The sequence below is a fragment of the Macaca mulatta genome, chromosome 1, assembly GCF_049350105.2.
Source record: "Macaca mulatta isolate MMU2019108-1 chromosome 1, T2T-MMU8v2.0, whole genome shotgun sequence".
NCBI classification, from domain to species: Eukaryota; Metazoa; Chordata; class Mammalia; order Primates; family Cercopithecidae; genus Macaca; species Macaca mulatta.
Genome location: NC_133406.1, coordinates 113,311,347 through 113,321,015, shown reverse-complemented (window position 1 = coordinate 113,321,015; position 9,669 = coordinate 113,311,347). Strand labels below are relative to the sequence as shown.

At 47.0% G+C, this 9,669-nt stretch overlaps 1 protein-coding gene, 1 long non-coding RNA gene and 1 pseudogene across 8 annotated transcripts in view; all 3 read left to right on the top strand.

Annotated features, from left to right (window-relative positions):
- The first annotated feature begins 1,163 nt into the window (after positions 1 to 1,163).
- LOC100426407 (gem-associated protein 2 pseudogene) lies at positions 1,164 to 4,240 on the top strand (annotated as a pseudogene). The gene is made up of 3 exons (XR_013398022.1): positions 1,164 to 1,380; positions 2,328 to 3,102; positions 3,726 to 4,240. The product of XR_013398022.1 is annotated as a gem-associated protein 2 pseudogene (transcript).
- A 360-nt stretch (positions 4,241 to 4,600) lies between these two features.
- LOC144331137 (uncharacterized) lies at positions 4,601 to 6,032 on the top strand. Its single transcript, XR_013398077.1, has 2 exons — positions 4,601 to 5,020; positions 5,506 to 6,032. It is a non-coding gene; the product is annotated as an uncharacterized LOC144331137 (long non-coding RNA).
- Positions 6,033 to 6,732: 700 nt separating this feature from the next.
- The window catches only part of INTS3 (integrator complex subunit 3), a 48,672-nt gene continuing 45,735 nt past the window's right edge, over positions 6,733 to 9,669 (top strand). For 4 of the 6 annotated variants that reach the window (XM_015109657.3, XM_077945616.1, XM_077945603.1 and 1 more), the window contains exon 1: positions 6,733 to 7,581. In XM_015109657.3, coding sequence (XP_014965143.1) covers positions 7,429 to 7,581 — 153 coding nt within the window. In that variant the 5' untranslated portion in view covers positions 6,733 to 7,428. Of the gene's footprint in view, positions 7,687 to 9,669 lie in introns of all 6 variants that reach the window. The other 2 variants (XM_077945619.1, XM_077945623.1) reach the window with 2 other exon arrangements.

The following is a 9,669-nucleotide window of genomic DNA, read 5'->3' as shown; positions in this document are numbered from 1 at the left end:
AGCGGAGATTGTGCCACTGTACTGCAACCTGGGCAACAAGAATGAAACTTGGTCTCAAAAAAAAAAAAAAAGTTGGGGTTTGACCAAGCGCAGTGGCTCACATGGTAATCCTAGCACTTTGAGAGGCCGAGGCGGGTGGATCACCTGAGTTCAGGAGTTCAAGACCAGCCTGGCAACATGACAAAATCCCATCTCTACTAAAAATACAAAAATTAGCCTGGTTTGGTAGCGGGCACCTATAATCCCAGCTACTCCCAGCTACTCTGGAGTCTGAGACAGGAGAATCGCTTGAACCCAGGGGGCGGAGGTTACAGTGAGCCAAGATTGTGCCACTTCCCTCCAGCCTGGATCAAAGAGCGAAGTTCCATCTCAAAAAAAAAGAGGGAGGTGCGGTTGGCCAGGTGTGGTGGGTCACACTTGTAATCCCAGCACTTCAGGAGGCCGAGTTGCGCAGATCACTTGAGCCCAGGAGTTGGAGACCAGCCTTGGCACCATTGCGAAACTCCATCTCTACAAAAAATACAAAAATTAGCCTGGCATGGTGGTACATGCCTTTAGTCCCAGCAACTTGGGAGGCTGAGGTGGGAGAATTGATCACTTGAGCCTGTGATGTCAAGGCTGCAGTGAGCCGTGATCGTACCACTGCACTCCAGCCTGTGTGACAGAACAAGACTGTGTCTCAGAAAAAAAAAAAAAAAACAGTTGCTGTTTTGCAGGATCTGGATTTTGTGGAAAAATAAAGAATTGGAGTCTCTGTTGCCCAGGCTGGTGGGTAGTGCTGCAATTACAGCTCACTGTAGCCTTGAACTCTTGGGCTGAAGTGATCCTGCCTCAGCCTCCCAAGTAGCTGAAACTATAGGCAAAAAAAAAAAAAAAGAAAAAGAAAAGAAAAAAAACTTACATAACAAGCTATAACGTTGTTTAAGGTGCTTTTCCTTGGCATCGTGTTTTGTTTTGTTTTGGTTTTTTCTTTTGAGACAGAGTTTCATTCTGTTGCCCAGCTCGGCATCTCGTCTTAACTGGGCTTTTACCCATTCTTCCTTGGTTTGGGCAAATGATGGTACAATATGTGGGCCTGGTTTAAGCTCTGTGCCTTTGAGATCTAAATTTTCTACCTTGTTTTACCTAAGATTCATCCCTTTAGACATGCAAATTTAGGACTGCCTAGCTAACAATTGCTTAGGGTAATAAAACAGGTAATTAGAAGATTGATAGTCTGAATGGCAAAAAGAAAAACTATTTATTTATTTATTTTATTTTTGCAATTTTTTGAGACGGAGTCTCGCTCTATAGCCCAGGCTAGAGTGCAATGGTGTGATCTCAGCTCATTGCAATCTCCACCTCACAGGTTCAAGCAATTCTCCTGCCTCAGCCTCCTGAGTAGCTGGGACTACAGGCTCGCGCCACCACGCCTGGGTAATTTTTGTATTTTTAGTAGAGACAGGGTTTCATTGTGGTGGCCAGGCTGGTCTTGAACTCCTGACCTCAAATGATCCGCCCTCATTAGCCTCCCAAAGTGATGGGATTACAGGCATGAGCCACTGCACCCAGTCTGTTTTTGTTTTTTGTTTTATGTTTTTTGTTGTTGAGATAGTACCTCACTATGTTGTCCAGAATGGTCTCAAAGTCCTGGGCTTAAATGCTGTCACCTCAGTCTCCTGTATAGCTGGGATTACAGGCATGCATCATCACACATGGCAAGAAAAACTGTTTGAAAGCCAGCAAATGATAACTTTTTATGAAAGCTATAAGATGTACTTCTGTTTGTCTGTCTATATGTCTATATGTGCTATGTTTATGTGACAATTTTTGATAAATAAAACTAGCTTTAAATTTGTTAGTAAAATAAAGGCTGTGTGTGGTGTCTCATGCCTATAATCCCAGTACTTTTGGAAGCTGAGGATCACTTGAGCCCGGGTGTTTAAGACCAGCCTGAGCAACACAGTGAGATTTTTTTTTTTTTTTTTTGAGATGGAATTTCACTCTTATTGCCCAGGCTGGAGTGCAATGGTGTGATCTCTGCTCACCGCAACCTTCGCCTCATGGGTTCAAGCAATTCTCCTGCCTCAGCCTCCCAAGTAGCTGGCATTACAGGCACACACCACCATGCTCAGCTAATTTTGTATTTTTAGTAGAGACATGGTTTCTCCATGTTGGTCAGGGTGGTCTCAAACTCCCGACCTTCAGTGATCCGCCCGCCTCAGCTTCCCAAAGTGTTGGGATTATAGGTGTGACCTACCGCTCCCGGCCAAAATAAAATAAAATAAAATAAATTATTAAGTCATATTATGTTAAATTAAGTAACAGATAATCACAAAATGTCTGAGTCATTTCTAAGTAAGTTAAAATACTGAAACATTAATTATTAAACATAAGTTTTATACTTTGGCATCTTATTTATATGCAATATAGAAAACTTAAATATATTTAGATAGATCTCTTAATAAACAAAAATTGGGCTGATTGTGGTGACTCACGCCTGTTATTTTGTGAGGCTAACACAAGTGAATAACTGTAGCCCAGGAGTTCAACCAGGGAGGCCGAGGTTGCAGTGAGCCGAGATGGTGCCACTGCACTCCAGCCTGGGTGACGGAGACTCCATCTCAAAACAAACAAACAAACAAACAAAAAACCTACTAGATATAAAAGAAACAATTCTGTATACAAGTGTATAAACAAAAGCAAGATATATTTTTGGCAAGGAAAGTTGTAAAAGCATGTAAAAGTGTTGAGAAAAAAATAATTTTTTCTATTTTACAAGTTACTTAAAGTTTGTTTCAATTGGAAGGAATAAAGATATAGATAAAACTAAATGGATACATAAGTTGGGAAGAGAAAGGGAATAGAAAAAGATTCTGTGGGGAACTGGCTGGGTTGAAAATCATGGCATGGGTACGAGCAGAGTCTGCAGTGCAGGAGTTGATACCCCGGCTACTGCCAGTAGAGCTCTGCCACTAGACAGAAGGTTTCCATCCCTCATTATCCCCGAGGATGCCTCAGGAATACCTGAGGCAGGTCCAGACCAAAGCAGCTCAATGTCCAGATGCTGTGGTAGCTCAAACTGACCCAAAGAAGTTGAAAAGGAAGGACAGGCCGGGCGCGGTGGCTCAAGCCTGTAATCCCAGCACTTTGGGAGGCCGAGATGGGCGGATCACGAGGTCAGGAGATCGAGACCATCCTGGTTAACACGGTGAAACCCCGTCTCTACTAAAAAATACAAAAAAACTAGCCGGGCTATGTGGCGGGCGCCTGTAGTCCCAGCTACTCGGGAAGCTGAGGCAGGAGAATGGCGTAGACCTGGGAGACGGAGCTTGCAGTGAGCTGAGATCTGGCCACTGCACTCCAGCCTGGGCGACAGAGCAAGAAGCAAGACTCTGTCTCAAAAAAAAAAAAAAAAAAAAAAGAAAGAAAAGAAAAGGAAGGACAGGCACAGTTGATCATGCCTGTAATCCCAACACTTTGGGAGGCCAAGGCAGGCAGATCACCTGAGGTGAGGAGTTCAAAACCAGCCTGGGCAACATGGTGAAACTCCGTCTCCACTAAAAATACAATAACTAGCTACGCATGGTGGTGGGCGCCTGTAGTCCCAGCTACTCAGGAAGCTGAGGCAGGAGAATCACTTGAACCCAGGAGGCGGAGATTGCAGTGAGCTGAGATCGTGCCACTGCATTCCAGCCTGGGCGACAAGAGCAAAACTGCATCTCAAAAAAAAAACAAGTTGAAAGCAAGGTGTGAATGTTTCTCTTTTAGGATGCCAACCTGCCCCTGAAGGTTATTCTCCAACACTTCAGTGGCAACATCAAGTGGCACTGTTTTCAACGTAAGACAGAATGTGTACAAACATAGAAGTCGCTGGAAATCATGACAGTTGGATAGTAATGTGACTACGCCAATATCTCAAGATGAAGAAGGCTGGAAGAAATTTTGTCTGGATGAAAGTTTACGTGCTGGTGTGGTCACTGACAGCTACACATGAAAGTCCTGGAATTGATTATGTACAAATTGGTTTTCTTCCCTTGGTTAGCAAATGAATCAGACAACAGTAGCTACTATCTTGGAATATCTGAGTAATTGGTTTGGAGAGACTTTACTTTGGATTTGAGAAGATGGCCTTATTGGCTTGCCTTGAAAAACCTTTACTAAATGAGGTTCATTCACTGATTCGGCAGCTTGCAAGAAGGTGCTCTGAAGTGTGAGGCTCTTAGTGGATAGCAAAGATGATGAGAGGGTTCCTGCTGTGAATTTATGTACTTCTGTATGTATGTATGTATGTATTTTATTATTTTATTTTTTTGAGATGGAGTTTCACTCTTGTTGCCCAGGATGGAGTGCAATGGTGCAATCTCGGCGCACCGCAACCTCCACCTCCCAGGTTCAAGCGGAGTCTCGCTCTGTCGCCCAGGCTGGAGTGCAGTGGCCAGATCTCGGCTCACTGAAGCTCCGCCTCCCGGGTTTACGCCATTCTCCTGCCTCATCCTCCCGAGTAACTGGGACTACAGGTGCCTGCCACCACGCCTGGCTAGTTTTTTTGTATTTTTTAGTAGAGACAGGGTTTCACCGTGTTAGCCAGGATGGTCTTGCTGGGACTTCCCTAAGGTCTTACACCTACTATTAAAGAAAGGAATGAGTGAGCCAACTTAAAGGAATATTCACATATAGAGTTAAAATGTTAAGCCACTACAAGTGTAAAAATAAATAGGATTGCCTGCAGTGGTAACTAGTATCTGTGCAGTGTATTCCAGTTTAAAACGTGATCTCACATCCGTTAGGTCACATAATGTTCTCAAAGCACAGGCAACCTTTGCCTCCATTTTACTGGAAGTAAAACAAGCAGGAATGTGGATTTTTTTTTTAAAGGCTACCCAAGTGAAGCAGTGGGACTGAAGAAGAAACAAAGAAATCTGTAACTGGTTGTGATCAATGAGTTGTAAACACCACTGCACTAGGACAAGCCTGTGCTTTTTTTTTTTTTTTTTTTTTTAATGCAGTCTTTAAAAATAGCGAAATTTGGCCGGGTGTGGTGGCTTACGCCTGTAATCCCAGCACTTTGGGAATCCCTGGGCGGGTGGATCACAAGGTCAAGAGATCCAGACCATCCTGGCTAACACGGTGAAACCCCGTCTCTACTAAAAATACAAAAAATTAGCCGGGCACGGTGGCGGGCGCCTGTAGTCCCAGCTACTTGGGAGGCTGAGGCAGGAGAATGGCGTGAACCCGGGAGGCAGAGCTTGCAGTGAGCCAAGATCGCCCGCATGCACTCCAGCCTGGGTGACAGAGTGAGACTCCGCCTCAAAAAAAAAAACACACAAAAAAATTAGCCGGGTATGGTGGCGGGCGCCTGTAGTCCCAGCTATTCGGGAGGCTGAGGCAGGAGAACCGCGTGAACCTGGGAGGTGGAGCTTTTAGTGAGCCGAGATCGCGCCACTGCACTCCAGCTTGGGCGACAGTGAGACTCCATCTCAAAAAAAAAAAAAAAAAAAAAAAAAAAAAATTAAGCGGGCGTAGTGGTGGGTGTCTGTAATTCCAGTTACTCAGGAGGCCAAGGCAGGAGAATCGCTTGAACCCGGGAGATGGAGTTTGCGGTGAGCCTAGATCACGCCATTGCACTCCAGCCTGGGTGAAAACAGTGAGACTCCGTCTTAAAAAAAAAAAAAAAAAAAAGCGTGATCTGTCTGGATCTGCGAAAAATAATCCTAAAGTGCTCTTGAAAAAAAAAATGCCACTGAGACACACAAATGGAGAACCAAGAAATACAAATGGACTTACAATCAAGGCTACATTAGGTTCGCAACACATCACAACACTCTGCACTGGGTGAAAGTACAGTGACTTCAGTGACATGGGTCAGTCACAGATACTCAAAACAAAAATGAAGTTGGTTCTATCATTTGGAACATTTTTGCTGGACGTAGTGCTCGCACGACTCGAACGACTTGTTTTGAACAAGTGGATCATGCACTTTTTTTTTTTTTTTTTGAGACGAGTTTTTGCTCTTGTCGCCCAGGCTGGATGGAGTGCAGTGGCGCGATCTCGGCTCGCCGCAACCTCCGCCTTCCGGGTTCAAGCGACTCTCCTGCCTCAGCCTCCCAAGTAACTGGGACTACAGGCGCCTGCCACCACGCTCGGCTAATTTTTGCATTTTTAGTAGAGACGGGGTTTCACCATGTTGGCCAGGATAGTCTCAATCTCCTGACTTCGTGACCCGCCCGCCTCGGCCTCCTAAAGTGCTGGGATTACAGGCGTGAGCCACCGCGCCCGGCCTAAGGGTCAATGCACTTTTTTTGCAAAGTCTGATAATTGCACTTGTGAGAGCGCACACACTTGCCTGTGTGATGCACTCCTAGCTCTAGGAGTTGGCTTCATACCATCCGACGGCATTTGCTCTGTGACTGCCTACGGGTTGGGGTACCGTTGCCTCCCCGACCCTGCCACTTCGTTGCAGGCTTCGTGTCTCTCAAAGCCACGCAGGAACATTGCCCAGGTTCCTGCACCCACCCAAATTCTAAAAGGAGACAGGAGGGCGGAGGGTGACATCGCGCATGCGCGTCAGCGCACGCAAGCGCAGCCTCTCTCCTTCCTCATCGCCTCGCGCTCCCATCCCACCTGAGAGCAAAGGAGGGAAGCGATTGGGCACGCTAGTTGCCCATCAGACCAGGCTCTCTTCTCCCTCAACACAATTGGCAGACGGGGAAAAGGCCGGTCCGCCGAGATCTTCCTACCCCTTGGAGACTCAGTGCCACCGCGGAAGCAGCTATTGGCGGAGGCCAGAGGCCGCGACTGCTCACTTCCGGCGCGGGCCTAGAGGATTTCTCCACCTCCCTCGCCCTCGCCCTCGCCCTCCGCCTTTCCATCCCCCGCCCTTCCACCATGGCTACCTCTGTGTGGTGTGGGGAGACGCTGGTCCTCCCTGTCCTCCCATAGCGCTTATTGCCTCACCCTCACCCCCTAGGGGCCGGATCCAAAGGCGCTTCACTTCCCAAGCCTTGGGGCATCAGCCAGGAAGGTTTCCTACCTCCTACTTCAGGGGCAGGACTCCTCTTTCCCCCCCAACGGGGAAAAGAGGCAGAAACTTAGGGTTTTCCCTCCTTTTCTTAGGGTCAGACGCTCTTAGGGTCCACTTCTTCAGGGGTGGAAGCCTCTCCTACCCTTCCCATAGGGGCACAGGCTTTTATCCCACTGTACTTCGGAGCCAGCGGCTTTCCCTCAGCACTGCCACCCCAAAGTCAGGACCCAGAGGACTCTGCCTTCGCCCCCAACGCAGGCGCGGCCTTTTGGAGAGGAGGGAGGAGTGGAGAGGACAGGGGCCCTTGCTCTCCCCTCCCCAACTTGTGCCTCTTGTCCCCCAGTCCCTGGCAATCCAGAGTTCCCGATATCTAGGACTTTCCATCCATCCACTCCCTGACCTTTTCCCGTCTCCTGGCTGCAGCCATGGAGTTGCAGAAGGGAAAAGGGGCAGCAGCAGCAGCAGCAGCTGCTTCGGGAGCAGCGGGAGGTGGAGGAGGAGGAGCGGGAGCAGGAGCACCAGGAGGGGGGAGGCTGCTACTTTCAACCAGTTTGGATGCCAAGGATGAGTTAGAGGAGGTAGGTGTGGGGGGAGGGAAGGGAGTTAAGAAATTGGGTTTTGGAGGGATACTGGAGCGGATACCGGGTGGGGGGACGAGGGGGGGCGGGGGAGGAGGCTTTCAAGTTTTTTTCTGAAGCAACACAAACACTGCTCCAGCTTCCTGCTCCTGAAGGAAGAAGTGTGGGCCAACTTCCTGGACAGGTTGTCATAGTAACAGCAGCCACTAGTATGAAAATGGGTGGGGGGTGTTGGTGAAGGAAGGGATACAGCATCCAGATTTACCGAATTTATTTTTGATATTCCTTTCCACATACACACCACAGCTATTTTTACTATCAACCCTGTTTCAGACTTAGGTCAATATGTTGAGTTGAGATGTAATGTGTGTGTGTGTAGATGTTTGGGGGGCTGATAAGAGCGGGCAGTAGACCTTGGACCCTCCTGTTAGATGCTGTCATTGACTTCATGTACACACAACCAATTGCTAGTGATTTAACTGGGTATTTAGAATGAGTGAAAACTTAAGTGAGTAGTGTTTAGTTTGGTGGCATTAGCCACAGTAGTGGGGTGAATGGTACCTAGGGGACTCTCCTTCAGAACCAGATAGCACACACAGAGGAGAGAACACATCGCTTCTGAATAAGAAGGTGGAGTGAAGCAATGGAATGGACCTGAATGAGGACTTCAGGGGTCCTGATAGTTGCCCCTCCTGTCCTCTTACCCAGCTTCTTCATTCTGCCATCCCAGAGTTGATCATGTATACCTTTCCTCTGCTACAAACGAGAATATGTACTTAAGAATATGAGATCTAGGCCAGGCGCGGTGGCTCACGCCTGTAATCCCAGCGCTTTGGGAGGCCAAGGCAGGCGGATCACAAGGTCAAGAGATCAAGACCATCCTGGCCAACATGGTGAAACCCCGTCTCTACTAGAAATACAAAAATTAGATGAGCATGGTGGCTCATGCCTGCAATCCCAGCTATTGGGAGGCTGAGGCAGGAGAATCGCTTGAACCCGTGGGCAGAAGTTGCAGTAAGCCAATATCACGCCACTGCACTCCAGCCTGACGACAGAGCGAGAGACCCTGTCTCAAAAAAAAAAAAAAAAAAAGAATATGAGATCCAGAACTGGGACATTGATTGCTTAACGATTTGTAAGGCCTAATATTCAACTCGGTGGTTATCCAGGGATAGGATGAGTACATTAACAGGCCTTGGCTCTTCACTGGCCGTTTCCCTGCTTCTAACTTTGTCAGCTATTAGAGGGTGGGCAGGCAGACAGGTGAAATTCAGAATTTAGATTTGAAAAAATGGGTCAGATACAAGATCGTAGAACATATATGCAAAAATGAACTTTGTGAATCAGGAAGCAGCTTGATCCACCAGCAAATGTCTACTTACGGTCTGCCTTCCCATCATGCTTTTCCCTTGTAATTCTGTGGGCATTCAGGTAAATCAGAGTTTGTTTTCTGTTGTCTGTAGTTATCAGCTAAGGTAGATATAATTATGAATGTAAACAATGTATTCCCAAAACAAGTGAGAATGACTTTAAGACTGCCTGGCAATTGGTGTTATCTACTTTTTAAGAAATGGCCACTATCATTGTCAAGGCATTTCTTGATCCCTGTGTACTAGCACTGGAGCTGTAGAAGTATAGAATTCTTAGAGGCGTCATTGTGTCTCTGCTTTAATTCAATTCACTGAATAGTACAGCATCCTGTTCTTCTGAGCTGTGACGTGTTTGCTACTGAATGAAATGATGCGGCAGGAGGGGACCATCGAAGAGGGGAAGCATGCATTTTTTGACTTTCTTTATACTGAGAGTGAACTTTTCAGCTGTTTCCAGGGAAAGTGGGGAGGGAGGGTCTTTCTTTTTTTCTGATCTCCATAATGTGGTTGTTTTCCAGTATGTTTCATGGTCCCCCTTCTTTGCCGTTTGTCCTTTGCATTTGAATTTTCTCACAATACTTGCCACACTATTTTTTTTCCCTATGTGTGTGGTTCGGTTATCCCCACTAGACCAGAGGGTCTCTAAGGGCAGGACTTACTGGCTTCTTCCTCTGGGTCTCCCCACAGATCTCTGCACACCGAAGTTATGAAAACTTGG